We start from the raw sequence: 18,524 nt of genomic DNA, 5'->3' as shown, positions 1-18,524 counted from the left end.
ACGTCAATCTGGCACGTCGATGTTGACGGGTCAAGGTCATGCCCTTGAAAGGGCGATAAGCCCGGAGACCATAATGTCTGCTGTTTGTCTGCTGACCGGATGTCCTAAGCTGTTGGCAGCTGATGACGTCACAGTAAGAAATCTGTTCCTCAGATGAAGTACCCGAAAAAAGCGATCATTCTGCGGGGTCGTGATCTTTGGTCTGCCACTCCGTGGTCTGTCTGCGGTTCTGCCAGTCTGTCGGAGACGTGCGACCAGTCTGGTAATGGTCATCTTTGAGCAGTTCATGTTAATGGCAACCTCTCTCTATGTCGCTCCCATCTGCAGCATACCTATGGCTCTCTCCCTCTGGACAGCGGTCAATCTTGGCATGTTCGTCGGTGTTAATCATCGCACCCAATGATAGGGAACAGATCTGCGCTCAATTTATACCCGGAAATTGCACGACAATTTGGCAAAGAATGTTGCTGAAAAATTGCTGAAAAACACCAATATCTCCCAAAATCCGCAAAGCAATTGCACAGAACGACAGAGAACATGAAGGCTGTATTCGTGAGATGTGTTGTTTACTGTTTGTGAACAGGTTAGCATCTTTGTTTCAAAGTGGCAGATCAGTTAATGTTGGTAACGTTTCTTTTGGCCCTCAGTTTAGCTACACATTATATGCAAATGTTATGTCATACTAAAATGTTAACATTGTTCTATGACTATGCATCTATTTAAATGTTTGTGGAATGAACAAGACCACGTATTCTGCTGAACACTAGTGTATATATCTCTATATCACACTGTAGAGACGTGCACCCGCTCCTGTGCCAACGGAGGAGTCCTGGACCCTGCCACGTGTACCTGCTCCTGTCCCGGTGCCTGGTCCGGCCCAACTTGTCGTGAGTAGTGGGCGATATTAGCTGCTGTACACTTGATTCAAATCACAAATTCATCTGCTTTTTCTACAATTGACATTCAACAGTTGCAGTCTTCAACTTGTCGGAATATATATTAGGTATACTGTATTTCACTATGGGGGTTAACAAGTTCTTGTCTCTAGTGAATGCTTAATACAGATAATAATTATGACGTCTTTGCAGAAACGTGTGGTGCATCTTGTTTAAACGGTGGTCAATTGAACCCCTTGACATGTGAGTGTTCCTGTTTCGCCCCCTGGACAGGATCAACATGCCGTGAGTAAACACTGTGTTGTGTCCGTTACATCCCGTGAGTAAACACTATGTTGTATCCGCCACATGATGTGAGTAAACACTATGTTGTATCCGCCACATGATGTGAGTAAACACTGTGTTGTGTCTGCTACATGTTGTGAGTAAACACTGTGTTGTATCCGCCACATGATGTGAGTAAACACTGTGTTGTGTCCGTTACATCCCGTGAGTAAACACTATGTTGTATCCGCCACATGATGTGAGTAAACACTGTGTTGTATCCGCCACATGATGTGAGTAAACACTGTGTTGTATCCGCCACATGATGTGAGTAAACACTGTGTTGTGTCCGCCACATGATGTGAGTAAACACTGTGTTGTATCCGCCACATGATGTGAGTAAACACTGTGTTGTGTCCGCCACATGATGTGAGTAAACACTGTGTTGTGTCCGCCACATGATGTGAGTAAACACTGTGTTGTGTCCGCCACATGATGTGAGTAAACACTGTGTTGTGTCCGCCACATGATGTGAGTAAACACTGTGTTGTGTCCGCCACATGATGTGAGTAAACACTGTGTTGTGTCCGCCACATGATGTGAGTAAACACTGTGTTGTATCCGCCACATGATGTGAGTAAACACTGTGTTGTATCCGCCACATGATGTGAGTAAACACTGTGTTGTATCCGCCACATGATGTGAGTAAACACTGTGTTGTGTCCGCCACATGATGTGAGTAAACACTGTGTTGTGTCCGCCACATGATGTGAGTAAACACTGTGTTGTATCCGCCACATGATGTGAGTAAACACTGTGTTGTGTCCGCCACATGATGTGAGTAAACACTGTGTTGTGTCCGCCACATGATGTGAGTAAACACTGTGTTGTGTCCGTAAAGTAAAGTCTGTGTTTTGTCTGCTACATATCGTAAGTAAACACCGTGTTTTGTCTGCTATATATCGTAAGTAAACACTGTGTTGTGTCTGCTACATGTCGTAAGTAAACACTGTGTTGTGTCTGCTACATATCGTTAGTAAACACTGTGTTGTGACTGCTACATATCGTAAGTAAATACCGTGTTGTGTCTGATACATATCGTAAGTAAGCACGGTGTTGTGTCTGCTACATGTCGTAAGTAAACACTGTGTTTTGCCTGCTACATGTCGTAAGTAAACACTGTGTTGTGTCTGCTACATGTCGTAAGTAAACACTGTGTTGTGTCTGCTACATATCGTAAGTAAACACTGTGTTGTGTCTGCTACATGTTGTGAGTAAACACTGAGTTGTGTCTGCTACATGTCGTTAGAAAACACTGTGTTGTGTCTGCTACATGTTGTGAGTAAACACTGAGTTGTGTCCGCTACATGTCGTTAGTAAACACTGTGTTGTGTCTGCTACATGTCGTAAGTAAACACTGTGTTGTGTCTGCTACATGTCGTAAGTAAACACTGTGTTGTGTCTGCTACATGTCGTAAGTAAACACTGTGTTGTGTCTGCTACATGCCGTGAGTAAACACTGTGTTGTGTCCGCTACCTGATGTGACTAAACAGTCTGTTGTGTCCGTTACACGACGTGAGTAAACACTGTGTTGTGTCTGCTACATGTCGTAAGTAAACACTGTGTTGTGTCTGCTACATATCGTAAGTAAACACTGTGTTGTGTCTGCTACATGTTGTGAGTAAACACTGTGTTGTGTCCGCTACATGTTGTTAGTAAACACTGTGTTGTGTCTGCTACATGTCGTGAGTAAAACACTGTGTTGTGTCAGCTACATATCGTTAGTAAACACTGTGTTGTGTCTGCTACATGTTGTGAGTAAACACTTGGTTTGTGTCTGCTACATATCGTTAGTAAACACTATGTTGTGTATGCTACATAGCGTAAGTAAACACTGTGTTGTGTCCGCTACATATCGGTAGTAAACACTGTGTTGTGACTGCTACATATCGTAAGTAAACACTGTGTTGTGTCCGCTACATGTCGTGAGTAAAACACTGTGTTGTGTCAGCTACTTATCGTTAGTAAACACTGTGTTGTGTCTGCTACATATCGTTAGTGAACATTATGTTATATCGTGAGTAAAATCTGTGCTGTCTCCGCTATACTGAGTACACAGTTTTGTATGCGCTGTATGGTTTCATAATAAATTGTAAACGTTGTTTAATTTGTCTTCATCCATTATTTGTGTGTATGTGCAGAGAGCTGTAGTCGCACCTGTTCTAACAATGGGGTATTGAATCCCAGCACGTGCAGCTGTTCCTGCCCCGACCCATGGACTGGAGACACCTGCCGTACGTACAGTATTATATCACGAACAGCATCACAGCTGTTCGCTAATCGCCTTCTGGTATACCATTAAACCTCAGAGACAAAAATAATCACAAAAGGTTAGCTGCCGAAAAAGATTTCATAATTAGGCGTAAAAGTCAAAACAATCATGAAAATTATATGAATTATATCAAAACAGTAATGACACCAGGTGTTCGCGAAAAGGATAATCATGGCCTGCTCTACCGCCAGCACCCGCCACTCACACAATGAGCATGAAAACGTAATTAGTGTAAGAATCCCCAGCAATGCTCCTCCAACTGCATCTGAAGTTGTTGAAAGACCTCTCATCGTTTGTTGAGCGTCCAATCATTGTTGTAGAGACCTGCGGCCGCGTGTGCAGCAACAGTGGCGTCATCAACCCCACCACGTGTGCGTGCACGTGTCCATTCCCCTACACCGGTCCTACCTGTGGTGAGTCACGTTCCTCATAATGACACCAAGCGTTCTACTGAAAATGAAATGTTACAGAAATCTTAACCTTCATGTCCATATATAATGCCATTGACCTCTGTCAATCATTGACTGTGTATTATTTTTCGCTTCATTGAGGTATGAATCGAAAAACCGATATGCAAACTTTTGCAAGACAACATACAGTTTGCACATTGGTTATATCGGTTTTCATACCTCAATGAGACGAAAACAATACACAGTCAGACCTTATCATTAAATTCGATCGAAAACATGTGCTACCAACGATAGTTTGTTTTAAAAAACGTAATAGATCTCAAAGCAGACAAAAATAATTGATAAACATTCCAGGCGTAGGAATACATGCCGTGGCGTGACATGAATCAGGTGATTGTGAAACGCCCACAAAATCTGTAGCCAATCAACGGAGAGTATGATCAAAACAAAGTTCATAGGACCTGTCAATCAAGGCGAGAGGCGAGAACAATATGTCCGGGAGAAGGCGGTTGTTTCAAATGGCATGGTCAGTAACCGCCAGATTCAAACATTAGTTCCTTGAGAACGGAAAGACAGAATATTGCAGGTCAGAAATAAAACCCGAAGACATGAAATTTTGTGGAACCCACGCGAGCAGAAAAAAACCCATATCGCATCTCCCCGAAGCAAGTGAGTTAATTGACTGTTAAAGTCCAGTTTCCACCCTTGCCGAACTAGGCTGGTATTATGGAGTTACATTTTGGCTGGACTAACGAGACAATGTATAGTCCAATCAAAATCGCGCAACGAAATTAAAATCCGGTTCGTAAACTGTCATGCAGATTTCGGTCGATTGCAGGGTTTGCAAAGCATGTGCACCGCCAACTCGTTGTCAACAGATATTTTCTAAATATTTTCATGTTTTTAATTAAGGTGTTCACGTGATTTGATGCTCTTTGCGATGTAAAACTCGTCCCATCACAATATAGATCTTGATTATCGATCAGATCGTCTTGACTGGGCGCTGTCATTTTGTTTAAAGCAAATGCAAGTGATACGAGAGGTGGAATCTGATTGGTCCATGGGAGAGGCATAGAATGGACATAACTCGTAATAGCGACAGGTGGCGCTACGATCGAGCTCAGCAATTCCAGCCGGGTTCGGCAAGGGTGGAAACTGAACTTTTATAGTCAGTTAAATCTCTTGCCTCGGGAAGATGGCGTGTTTGCTGTTTCATACTTTCTCGGACCTCGGCCTTGAAGGGTGGTTTGGACAATGAATATGCATGAATTTCGCTAAATGGTCCTGTGCATGACAATACAGTTAAGGATCACTATCAAATAGCGATGATACCAGGTGTTCGCGAAAAGGTGAGCGTATCCTACCCCACCGATGGCACCCGTCATAAACACATGCAAAGGCAAGTCAATTCTTCACCTGATAATTCAAGATAACGTAGTGACCTTATCTGTGGTTCCCTCAAACGGAGGTTGCATATTGTGACAAAATAAAGCAACTGTTCTCTGTACAATACTGACTGGAATACGAAACAAACTGACTATTTAAAACTGTAACTGAACTACAGTTAACTACCCTTATAACGAACACGCTTATAACGAAGTGACGGATATAACGAACTATTTATTGGTCCTGTCCATTTGCTGTATATATGCCTTACATATGGTTATAACGAGCTACGGTTATAACGAATTGAAATTAGTGGTCCCTTTGCGTTCGTTTTAAACGTAGTTTGCTGTATCAAATAGTAACTGACATCCCTCTCTCCAGACACGTGCAACATCCAGTGTGAGAATAACGGAGTTCAGGCAACCAGCGGGTGTTCGTGTATCTGCCAGCCCGGCTTCACGGGACAGACATGCCAGCTGCGTAAGCCACATAAGCTATCTTTACTTGATCATCCCTTGTGTACATTCTGTAGCCGTACTTATATGCGTTGCATGCACTCTTGTAAACTGAAAGAAGTGATGTTATACTTGAAACTATTCTCCTGTTACTGGTGCTTTCACATTTAGCATTTTCGCATGGGTTTCAACTCAATGAAACACTTAAAAAGAAAGGTTTACTCTTAAAACGAATGACTACATAATTTATTGTTATGATTCCTGAAAGTATTCTTGGAAAGTATTAAAATTCGTGCCAGAAACGTGCCAGAGATCGCATATTACCGGCTATTCATATTTTTTCTTAAATTCCTCTAACTTTTATATTAAAAAATTGGACACATTACCCTGTCATGAAAATGATCAATCAAATAATAGAAGTCTGCCCTGAGTACATGAAGACAATGTGTGAATAAATGACATCCGTTAGACTTGACATGAGTATTGGCACCAACCCATCAGAGGTACAACCCCATGATTCCGACAGACCCTGTGTTTCAATATTGGCAATACGTTTATTTCAAACTACCGATATCGTGAAACAATTTCAGTGGTCTTCGACGTAAAAAGTACATCATCCATCTGTTTTTCCCAGAAACGTGCACCCTGCAATGTATGAACGGTGGCGTCCTGGACGCCTCCACCTGCAGCTGTTCCTGCCCCTCCCCCTGGACTGGGACCTCGTGCCGTAAGTCCAACAACATACTCAGATATACTGTTAGAACAGAGCAAGAAAACGACAAAACCCTTTCCATATCCAATAGAAATAGAAATCCTTTCCATATCCAATAGAAATCTCTGCATAAAGCAGAGTCTATTGTACGATTCTGACAATATCATGAGCATGTGTTTAGGAATCACTATCAAATAGTGATGATACCAGGTGTTCGTGAAACGGTGGGAGTACCGTACGGTGGGTCCCATCGTCACAAACACATGCAAAGGCAAGTCAATTGTTCACCTGAAACAAACACGGGAACATATGGTACAAGTCAAAACAGATAATTGCATCGGACATCATTAATGTCACTGGTGCTTTAAATTTGGAAATGTCCTCAACATGTCCACCATAACACTTTTTAAAAGCTTCACTGAGGCATGGAATGTTGTAATCTTGATCCAACAACTTCTGAGCAAGTGTCATGTGGCGCTATTTGAAATCTTGGTAGACCGAGCATGCTCGATTGTATCTCAAAAGTTGTGAAATGTAACGCCCAAGGCTGGAGCTGCTGGAATATTGCTCGATTGAAGGGAAAGTTGACTGTCAGAAAGTTGAAAGCCTTCTTGCCACACAGTCTTGTGGAGAGTGTTTTGTCACTCTGAATCTTTATGCGTAGAACTAAATATGAAACAGATGAGGCGGTCTCACTGTTCAAATTAATCTAAAATAGTTTACTGTCAACGAACAATTCAATTACCATATGGTCTCATATCTCTTCACAGAAACATGTATGCGATCATGCTCCAACGGAGGCGCCGTTAACCCAAGCACGTGCACCTGCACATGCCCGTTTCCTTGGACTGGAATCACTTGCAGTGAGTTACTATCTAGTTTGTGTCTGTTCAGAACACACGAGGAACTTATGGCTCAAATCGTAAAAATCCGGGTTAGAATAGGTCTTCAGCAACCCATGCTTGCTGTAAAACGCGACTATGCTTGTCATAAGAGGCGACTAACGGGATCCGTTGGTCAGGCTTGCTGACTTGGTTGATGCATGTCATCGTATCTCAATTGCGTGGATCGATGCTGGTTATGTCAATCACTGGATTATCTGAGATATTGCTGAGTGCGGCGTTAAACAACAAACATCATCATCATCATCTGATTCATCATCATCATCAGACCGCCGTCATAGAGCTGGAATATTGATGAGTGCGGCGTTAAACAACAAACAAACATCATCTATTTTTGCAGACACGTGCGGTCGACAATGTGTAAATGGCGGAGCGTTGACATCGGCCTGTACATGTACTTGTCCTTTTGGCTTTGCTGGAGACTCCTGCGAGATAAGTAAGTACAACAAACAAACAAACAAACTGATGGTTCGTGAATAAGCCTCGCCCGAGAGGTGATTCTGATTCAAGTTTGTCCTCTGACTTAACACAAAACCCACCTTTCTCAAACTTAAAATACATCGGCATTCCCCACTTAGAGAGTTTCACAGGGCATTACTTTAAGCCAAGTATTTTAACATATACCTGAAAGCCGATGTACAAAGTTTTCTTAGAGCTAAGGACCGCCTCCGTGGTCTAGTGGTAGAGCGTCCGCCCGGAGAGCGAAAGGTCCGGGATTCGATCCCCGGTCGCGTCATACCAAAAAGACGTTAAAAGATGGTACTTGTTGTTACCCTGTCTGGCGCTCGGCATTAAGGGGCTAAAACAAGGACTGGTCGGCTCGGAGTCAGTATACTGTGTCTGAGTGGGGTATTCATGTTAAACTGCGACATGGTGTCTCAGTGTGCTAGCACTATAAATCGGCATCAGTCCGGACTAGTACAAGCAGCCACACACACACGTGCATGCACGTCGCTATGTAAGTGCAATAATCTTGGGCGCGACGTTAAACCCAATTTCACCTCACCTCTTAGAGCTAAGGTGATCGTAACTCCCATACCTTGACACAGACTTACGACAGTCGTAGAGCTATGGTTGTTTTGTACAACGGCACCCAGAACTGCATGTAATCTGTATAAAAATGAATACTCTGTGAGTCGGCCTTGTGTGCTGCACGATTGTGATTGAGTATGGTTTTACGCCGCTTTAAGCAATATTCCAGCAATATCACGGCGGGGGACACCACAAATGGGCTTCACACATTGTACCCATGTCGGGAATAGAACCCGGGTGTTCGGCGTGACGAGCGAACGCTTTAACCACTGGGCTTCCCTTCCGCCCCGTGTGCTGCACGAGAAACGTGTTGATCATCATGATGCACGCACGCCAATCCCCGTCGCGAGTTAATCTTTACAATGCATCGTTCGAGGCTCTTTGCATGGGGTCCAAAACGAGTGATACTATTGTTCGGTTTTAGTACATGCTGACGGGGATTATAGGAAATACAGAGCCCCGAACAAGGACATACATGCTTCCCCTGGTGTTGTTTTTAGTTTTTATCGCCAAAGCTTCATCTAATTACTTTGATATAATATTATTACAGGTAACACACAGCAATACATCGGTGTACATTGTAGTTACTCGGCGTTTAAGGATAGTGAAAAAAGTTAACTTTCATATTTCGCCGTAGCCGAGGTAAACTACTAAACGTCCTCAAATTAAGGGATGTGGTTTCCAGCCCCGTTGGCAACACGTTTTTCGACAAAATGTCGAAATAAATAATTGTTCCGTTTATTCAAAGTGTTCATTTTTGAAAACCAACTGTCAATTTGTGATAAAGATTGGTTCGTTTCAAGAATCAAGTCATAGATGTGTTTTAACTAGTCATGGAACTATTGCTCTCTTCAATGCCAGGGGCGGTCGGGTAGCCTAGTGGTTAAAGCGTTCGCTCGTCACGCCGAAGACACGGGTTCGATTCCCCACATAGGTACAATGTGTGAAGCTCATTTCTGGTGTCCCCCGCCGTGAATTTGCTGGAATATTGCTAAAAGCGGCGTAAAACCACACTCACTCACTCTTCCATGTTGACATGTTGATGTGATAATTATCTGATTGTCATTTTGTCAGCAAATGTATTGGGATTCACGTTTTTCTTCTAAATCATTTGGTAAACAAATTCGTTCATGTTTGATGTTTTAGGCACCTGCACCCGGACATGTTCCAATGGAGGCGCCCTTAACCCATTAGCGTGTTCCTGCTCTTGTCCGTCACCTTGGACTGGAGATACTTGCCGTGAGTAACGAATAGTTATTCTACGACGCGATTGTGAAGTACCAAAATACCTAGAGGTTAACTTGACCATATGATATTCACCAGTCACCTTGCTCAGTTAAAATAGACCACATGTTAACATCCAGGCAGGGGTTATGTTTGTGTTCCGTCAGTATGTTTAGACATGTTTAGATCGTAGGGACTAAACAGTAACTTCTTTAAGAGGCATTTAGAAGTTGGAGAACTAAGTGAGGATAAGATTTATGAGTGAACAACTTTTTTATTACAATTAGGAGCGACGTTTCGGTGTAGGTTCTTACACCGTTATCAACAAAGTCGCTCCTGATTTTAACAAGTGAGTGAGTGAGTATGGTTTTACGCCGCTTTTAGCAATATTCCAGCAATAACACGGCGGTGGACACCAGAAATGGGCTTCACACATTGTACCCATGTCGGGAATCGAACCTGGGTTTTCGGCGTGACGAGCGAACGCTTTAACCACTAGGCTCCCCGACCGCCCCTTAATTGTAACAAGAGATTGCCACTAACGTGGCTATATCCCCCGCCCTTGTTGCAGAATTCATGACATAATTAAATCTAAACAAACCCTAACCGTTTTTAAACGAGGTGGCTTTGTCATGGAAATTGTAAAAAAAGAAGTGTTTGTAACGTGAGTCCATCTTGTGGCCATGGAAACGTAAAAAATAAAACATTCTTAAATTTCTAAATAGCTAAAGGCACAAGTTCAGCATGTACCTGACATACCTGCAAAGTTTGATGAAACAATATTTAACGGTTTCTGAGTTATGCTCCGGAAACGAAACGTGACGGACGGACGGACGGACGGACGGACGGCGCCCGTTTCTATATCCCCCCGCCAACTTTGTTGGGCGGGGGATAATAAAGAAGTTGTTCATCCATAAATCGAATCCTTACTGACTAAACAGTAGTTAAAGGGGCAGCCGGCGGGGTAGCCTAGTGTTTAAGTCGTTCACTCATCACACTGAAGGCCCGGGATTCTTCACTGTGGGGATGGTGACTGTTATTCTTTATGTAGGATGACGTGATGATGATGATGATGATGATGATGATGTTTGTTGATTAATGCCGCACTCAGCAATATCCCAGATTATCCAGTGAATGACATCATCAGCATCGATCCTGGCAATTGGGATACGATGACATGCATCAACCAAGTCAGCGAGCCTGACCAACATATCCCGTTAGTCGCCTCTTACGACAAGGATAGTCGCCTTTTACGACAAGCATGGGTTGCTTAAGATCTATTACACCCCGGATCTTCACGGGCCTTATGTAGGATGACAGGAGCGTAGGTAGGGAGCACTGGAGAATTGGGTTTAACTCCGAACATGTGTGTCATGTCTCAACCCGGTCGTGTGGAGCGCTGTTACTTTGCAATTTGTGAAGTGAGGTGAGGTGAGGTGAGGTGAGGTGAGGTGAGGTGAGGTGAAATGGGGTTTAATGTCGCGTCCAAGATTATTGCACTTATATAGCGACGTGCATGTACGTGTGTGTGTTTGTGTGGCTGCTTGTACTAGTCCGGACTGATGCCGATTTATAGTGCTAGCTCACTGAGATACCATGCCGAAGTTTAACATGAATACCCCACTCAGACACAGTATACTGACTCCGAGCCGACCAATTCCCTTAATGCCGAGCGCCAGACAGGGTAACAACAAGTACCATCTTTTACCGTCTTTTGGTATGACGCAGCCGGGGATCGAATCCCGGACCTTCTGCTCTCCGGGCGGAAGCTCTACCACTAGACCACGGAGGCGGTCTTGCAATTTGTCATGATTCACAAACAATGGGGTGTACGGGTACCTGTAGCTTGGCAATTAAAGCCTTCGGTCGTAACGCCAAAAAAACCATGCACACAGCATTCACACGGTATTCAGCTAGTTTAACTCTTTAAAAATTGAAATTAACTCAGCTAAACGCAGAGGCCCGAGTTGTATGCAAACCGTTACATTCGGACGACAAATTGCTTACAACTTCAGTTCATGAAACTAATTGCATACAACTAACTGAATGATGTGAATGAATGCCCCTTAAGAATTGGGTTTATTTCCTTGCTTTGTTCTCAATGGCGTTACGTTACTGTGTGCCGTTGTACAAAACAACCCTACCACTACGACGGTCGCAAGTCTATGTTAAGGGAGTTACGATCACCTTAACGCTAAGATCGCTTTTCAAAACGGCACCCTGGACTATTGCTACCCACAATGTACCCACAAGCAGAATAGGGCATTTACAACGAGTTTCTTGAAAATATGCGTCTTCATAACATTAATTTCAATATAGATATGTAAGGCAATATTACATTTCAACAATATCGTTTTTCTATGGCAGACATCGGAAAACGAGATGTCGACTCATTTAACAACCACATTAATAAAATACCTGGACATATTTCACTCTGTAGAAACATGCAGTCGTTCCTGTGCGAACGGTGGAGTGCTGGACCCGTCTACCTGTCGTTGCACCTGCCAAACTCCCTGGACGGGCGACACCTGTGGTGAGTAGCGACAGTGAGTGAGTATAGTTTTACGCCGCTATTGGCAATATTCCAGCAATAGCACTGCGGGGGACACCAGAAATGGGCTTCACACATTGTACCCACGTGGGGAATCGAAGCCGGGTCTTTGGCGTGACGTGCGAACGCTTTAACCACTCGGCTACCCTACCGGCCTTGAAACTTAATGCTCTGGGAACATTGTTTCCACACAATGAACAGGACAGACTATTTATTCAGTTGGGCAAATAAGCCAACTGTACGTTTACTCGTTCACTCGTTAGACCTGTGAAGATCCGGGGTAGAATAGGTCTTCATCAGCAACCCATGCTTACCGTAAATGGCGACAATGCCGGGTGGTCAGGCTCGCTGTTTGGTTCATGCCTATCACCGTAAACCAATTGCTTAGATCGATGTCCATGATATCAATCACTGGATTGTCTGGTCCAGATCCGGGGTAGAATAGGTCTTCAGCAACCCATATGCTTGCTGTAAAACGCGACTATGCTTGTCATAAGAGGCGACTAACGGGATCGGTTGGTCAGGCTTGCTGACTTGGTTGATGCATGTCATCGTATCCGAATTGCGTGGATCGATGCTCATGATGTCAATCACTGGATTGTCTGGTCCAGACTCGATTATTTACAGACCGCCGTCATATAGCTGGAATATTGCGGAGTGCGGCCTTAAACAACAAACAAATATTATCTATTTTTGCAGAAACGTGCAGCCGACGATGTATAAATGGCGGAGCGTTGACATCGGCCTGTACCTGTACTTGTCCTTTTGGCTTTGCTGGAGCCTCCTGCGAGTTAAGTAAGTATATCTAGCTGCTACAGTGTGTTTAATCCTATTTTTAAGTTTGCAGGGTTTCTTAAAATGATTACAATACTCACAATAATTGACTCTAATAATCCTTATAAGGATTGGCCGTTGAATTCCCACTCACAAATTGTCCTACTTGACTAAACGTTATCTCCAAGCCAAAATATGACATGTCCACTTTGTTGTTGGTTAGAAAGAAATAACCTATTTCAGAAACACTCACTTTATGAGTGAGTGAGTGAAGTTTTACGCCGCTTTTAGAAATATTCCAGCATTGGACGGGGACACCAGAAATGGGCTTCACACATTGTACCCATGTCGGGAATCGAACCCGGGTCTTCGACGTGACGAACGAATGCTTTAACCACTAGGCTACCCGACCGCCCCCTCACTTTGTCCTGAACATTAATGTGTTCTGGGTCCCAGAAATCCATGTATGTCTTGCACTAGAACACAACACCCAGCATGTATTAAAAGCGTTCAGCAATCCATCTTTTTCAAAACATTCGTTATTAAAACACTATATGAAGTAAGTATATATGGGTTCGCCGAGGTGAGCTTTAAAGATATGGGTGCCGTTGTACAAAACAACCTTTGCGCTACGACTGTCGTAGGTCTATGTTAAGATAAACGATCACCTGAGCGCTAAAATTGCTTTGTACAACGGCACCCATGCCAGGGCGTGATCCTGCACTGAGGGGGGCACGGGTGGCCCAGTCGTCTAAGGTGCCGCGATTCGCTATGCAGAGTTGCGTCCCTTGGGCACGCAAGAAACCTATGACTGTGGGTTCGAATCCCGCTTCGCCCCGATTATGTTTCTAGGTTTTTCAGCACCATACCCGTGCTCGTGCGTTTCACCGAAGTGATAAACGTCTAAGATCTGCATCACTTCGGGCTTTCCTCCCACATGAAGCTGACACGCCGCGACATAACTGGAATGCTGTTAAAAGCGGCGTTAAACCCAACTCACTCACTCACTCCTGCGGTGAGCTGCCTCGGATGAAGATCTTGATGGTAGTAGTAAGTATTAATTCAAATGTAGCCAGTGGAAACTGGACTATTAAAGTCCTTGCCTCGGAAAGATGGGGGATAGTGGTCCCCCCCCCCCCCCCCCCCCCCCCCCCGTCTCTGTATATATACATCGTGCATGGTCGTGTGTTGACAGAAACACCCAATGTCCCAATGGCGGACGACTGCCATTCAAATTATCATAAATTTTATTAAGATTCACCTCAAACGTGCATACACTTCTACAGCAAACTAGGACCCAGACACTGTGTTGCTAGGCTGTAGTCGCGGGGACTTCGCGTCGCTGGTGAAAATTGCAGTATAATTCTCACAATTCACGGGATGTTATATTATAAAAGAAATGGTGCTGAAGTCTGTGTGTCGGCCCAAACATGACAGGGAATTGTTCAGGTTTAATTTGGTGCTGTAACCACATGGCACATTTCAAAGTATCACATAGAACAAGTGTACCGCAAGTGTTTGCCAAACACGCGAGATCATACACCGATTAGACCCGTGAAGATGCGGGGTAGAATAGGTCTTCAACAACCCATACTTTCCGTAAGAGGCGACTATGCTTGTCGTGAGGAGCGAATAACGGAATCGGGTGGTCAGTCTCGCTGACTTGGTTGATGCATGTCATCGTATCCCAATTACGTGGGTCGATGCTCATGATGTCAATCACTGGATTATTTACAGACCGCCGTCACATAGCTGGAATATTGCTGAGTGCGGCGTTAAACAACAAATAACAACAACATATACTGATTAAGTTCATGCTACGTGTGTTGACATGTCTTTATTTGAATATCCAATTCGTGACAAATCATATGATATTGCCACTAATTCGGAATCTGATATATGTACTCTTGTTTCTAAGCATCCTGCACAACGCAGTGTCAGAATGGCGGCACTCAAACGTCCTCCTGCTCCTGTGTCTGCCCTGCGGGGTACACTGGAACTTTCTGTGAAACACGTATGTACTGATTTAGTTACTGTTTGATAATTCAAAATGCATATAGCCAAGCTGTAATACCTATAACACAAAGCTGTAACACCTACTACTCAAAGCTCTAATACCTATAACGCAAAGCTGTAATACCTATAACACAAAGCTGTAACACCTACTACTCAAAGCTCTAATACCTATAACGCAAAGCTGTTACACCTACTACTCAAAGCTCTAATACCTATAACGCAAAGTTGTAATAACTATAACGCAAAGCTGTAATACCTATAACGCAAAGCTGTTACACCTACTACTCAAAGCTCTAATACCTATAACGCAAAGCTGTAATACCTATAACGCAAAGCTGTTACACCTACTACTCAAAGCTCTAATACCTATAACGCAAAGTTGTAATAACTATAACGCAAAGCTGTAATACCTATAACTCAAAGCTCTAATACCTATAACTCAAAGCTCTAATACCTATAACACAAAGTTGTAATACCTATAACACAAGGTTGTAATACCTATAACACAAAGTTGTAATAACTATAACACAAAGCTGTAATACATATAACACAAAGTTCTAATACCCATAACACAGAGCTGTAATACCTATAACACAAGGTTGTAATACCTATAACACAAAGTTGTAATAACTATAACACAAAGCTGTAATAACTATAACACAAAGCTGTAATACATATAACACAAAGTTCTAATACCCATAACACAGAGCTGTAATACCTATAACAAAAAGTTGTAACACCTATAACACAAGGTTGTAATACCTTTAACACAAAGTTGTTATACCTATAACACAATGTTGTAATACCTATAACTCAAAACTCTAATCCCTATAACTCAAAATTGTAATTCCTATAACACAAACGACGGTAAACCGGTATCTGAGTTGGATTATTTCACATCTATTCATGCACGGTCTCGAGATTCGAGTTTCACACCACTCCGTGGGATCAGGGAGTATTACAACACTAATGGAAACCCATAGGCTAACATTTGACTAACTGTATCTAGGGAGCAGTGTTTGAATACCGCGTTCAGAGTGAATACTCAAGAGGAATGTCGTGACATTCTGAAATATTATCATGGTATTTGGTTTTCAAAAGCAAACATACGCGGAGTAAAACCGTTCAGTGATCCCGGAATTCGACCTTTCAACAAATTGAAAATATTCTATTCAACCAATTCCGGTTCAAGGTTGAGTGACTCATACAATCTTGTTTCAGCTTCCTGTTCCCGACAGTGTCTTAACAACGGCATCCTCATCCAGTCTGCGTGTGCCTGTGCCTGTCCGGTGAGGTTCGCCGGTGACTCCTGTGGTAAGTAGATCACAGACACAACACGGCTTTCTGGGGTCAGATTCGCCGTGACTCCTGTGGTAAGTAGATCACAGACACAACACGGCTTTCCGACGTCAGATTCGCCGTTGACTAATGTGGTAAGTAGATCACAGACACAACACGGCTTTCCGACATCAGGTTCGCCGTGACTCCTGTGGTAAGTAGATCACAGACACAACACGGCTTTCCGACATCGGGTTCGCCGGTGACTCCTGTTGTAAGTAGATCACAGACACAACACGGCTTTCCGACATCAGGTTCGCCGTGACTCGTGGTAAGTAGATCACAGACACAACACGGCTTTTCGACGTCGGGTTCGCCGGTGACTCCTGTTGTAAGTAGATCACAGACACAACACGGCTTTCCGACATCAGATTCGCCGGTGACTCCTGTGGTAAGTAGATCACAGACACAACACGGCTTTCCGACGTCGGGTTCGCCGGTGACTCCTGTTGTAAGTAGATCACAGACACAACACGGCTTTCCGACATCAGGTTCGCCGTGACTCCTGTGGTAAGTAGATCACAGACACAACACGGCTTTCCGACATCAGGTTCGCCGTGACTCCTGTGGTAGGTAGATCACAGACACAACACGGCTTTACGGGGTCAGGTTCGCCGTTGAGTAATGTGGTAAGTAGATCATAGACACAACACGGCTTTCCGACGTCGGGTTCGCCGGTGACTCCTGTTGTAAGTATATCACAGACACAACACGGCTTTCCGACATCAAATTCGCCGGTGACTCCTGTGGTAGGTAGATCACAGACACAACACGGCTTTCCGACGTCGGGTTCGCCGGTGACTCCTGTTGTAAGTAGATCACAGACACAACACGGCTTTCCGACATCAGGTTCGCCGTGACTCCTGTGGTAAGTAGATCACAGACACAACACGGCTTTCCGACATCAGGTTCGCCGTGACTCCTGTTGTAAGTAGAACACAGACACAACACGGCTTTCCGACATCAGGTTCGCCGTGACTCCTGTGGTAAGTAGATCACAGACACAACACGGCTTTCCGGGGTCAGGTTCGCCGTGACTCCTGTGGTAGGTAGATCACAGACACAACACGGCTTTCCGGGTCAGGTTCGCCGTGACTCCTGTGGTAGGTAGATCACAGACACAACACGGCTTTCCGGGGTCAGGTTCGCCGTGACTCCTGTGGTAAGTAGATCACAGACACAACACGGCTTTCCGGGTCAGGTTCGCCGTGACTCCTGTGGTAAGTCGATCACAGACACAACACGGCTTTATGGGGTCAGGTTCGCCGTTGAGTAATGTGGTAAATAGATCATAGACACAGCCCAGGCTTTTGGGGGTCAGGTTTCGGACTTCTTAAAACGATCCGGATACCTTCCTCTGGATGGTTGTACTAAGCATTGTCTATCAAGTAATTTTCTCCGGTTGCTTTGGAAGCGTTGCACAGATATAACCGAGGTTGGATGTATGCACCCTTAGTAAGTGTTTAAGCACGTAACAATAGCTACCAGTGACCAAGGATGACATTTATTAGATATACACAATATCATGAATTATCAAAAATACACAATTAGTGAAAACCTGGACCGTTATTTCAAGTGAGTGAGTGAGTGAGCATGGATTTTGCCGCTTTTAGCAATATTCCAGCAATATCACATCGGTGGCACCACAAATGGGCTTCACACATTGTACCCATGTGGGGAATCTAACCTGGGTCCTCGGCGTGACAAGCGAACGCTTCAACCACAAGGCTACCCCACCGCCCCAGATTAATTGGAATATTGTTCAAAACGGTGTTAGAAACAAATCGCACACTCACTCAGTGCCATCATGCCATCAAAAATTTCTTGTAGGAATATAAAATGATAATGGATATGAATATGGATTGGAGAGGAGAATGGCGTGGCAGTGTTGTGACTATACATAACATTATATTCGGACTTACACAGAAACGTCACGATGACGAACTGATATATTCTATATAAAATCAAACAATTTGTCAAAAAAATTACAACCACTGCTCAGATAGAAAAGGCAAAGATGTTTTCAAAATGGCAATATGACACAGACAGGTTCTGCTAAACCTATGGGGCACGGGTGGCCCAGTCGTCTAAGGCGCCGCGATTTGCTGTGCAGAGTTGCGTCCCTTGGGCACGCCAGAAACCTATGATTGTGGGTTCGAATCCCGCTTCGCACCGATTATGTTTCTAGGTTTGTCAGCACCATACCCGTGCTCGTGGGTTTCACCGAAGTG

The 18,524-nt window shown here is 43.9% G+C and overlaps 1 protein-coding gene across 1 annotated transcript in view; it reads left to right on the top strand.

Moving 5' to 3' along the window:
* The window catches only part of LOC139473245 (neurogenic locus notch homolog protein 1-like), a 68,743-nt gene that overhangs the window by 44,836 nt on the left and 5,383 nt on the right, over nucleotides 1-18,524 (top strand). The window contains exons 24-36 of the mRNA XM_071255777.1: nucleotides 795-887; nucleotides 1,089-1,181; nucleotides 3,363-3,455; nucleotides 3,814-3,906; nucleotides 5,671-5,769; nucleotides 6,379-6,471; nucleotides 7,227-7,319; nucleotides 7,699-7,794; nucleotides 9,537-9,629; nucleotides 12,055-12,147; nucleotides 12,865-12,960; nucleotides 14,858-14,953; nucleotides 16,177-16,269. Of these exons, the coding sequence (XP_071111878.1) occupies nucleotides 795-887; nucleotides 1,089-1,181; nucleotides 3,363-3,455; nucleotides 3,814-3,906; nucleotides 5,671-5,769; nucleotides 6,379-6,471; nucleotides 7,227-7,319; nucleotides 7,699-7,794; nucleotides 9,537-9,629; nucleotides 12,055-12,147; nucleotides 12,865-12,960; nucleotides 14,858-14,953; nucleotides 16,177-16,269 (1,224 nt within the window). The remainder of the gene's footprint in view (nucleotides 1-794; nucleotides 888-1,088; nucleotides 1,182-3,362; nucleotides 3,456-3,813; nucleotides 3,907-5,670; nucleotides 5,770-6,378; nucleotides 6,472-7,226; nucleotides 7,320-7,698; nucleotides 7,795-9,536; nucleotides 9,630-12,054; nucleotides 12,148-12,864; nucleotides 12,961-14,857; nucleotides 14,954-16,176; nucleotides 16,270-18,524) is intronic.

The sequence above is a fragment of the Haliotis cracherodii genome, unplaced genomic scaffold, assembly GCF_022045235.1.
Source record: "Haliotis cracherodii isolate W230 unplaced genomic scaffold, xgHalCrac1.p SCAF_27, whole genome shotgun sequence".
NCBI classification, from domain to species: Eukaryota; Metazoa; Mollusca; class Gastropoda; order Lepetellida; family Haliotidae; genus Haliotis; species Haliotis cracherodii.
This window is presented reverse-complemented; position numbering and strand designations above follow the sequence as displayed.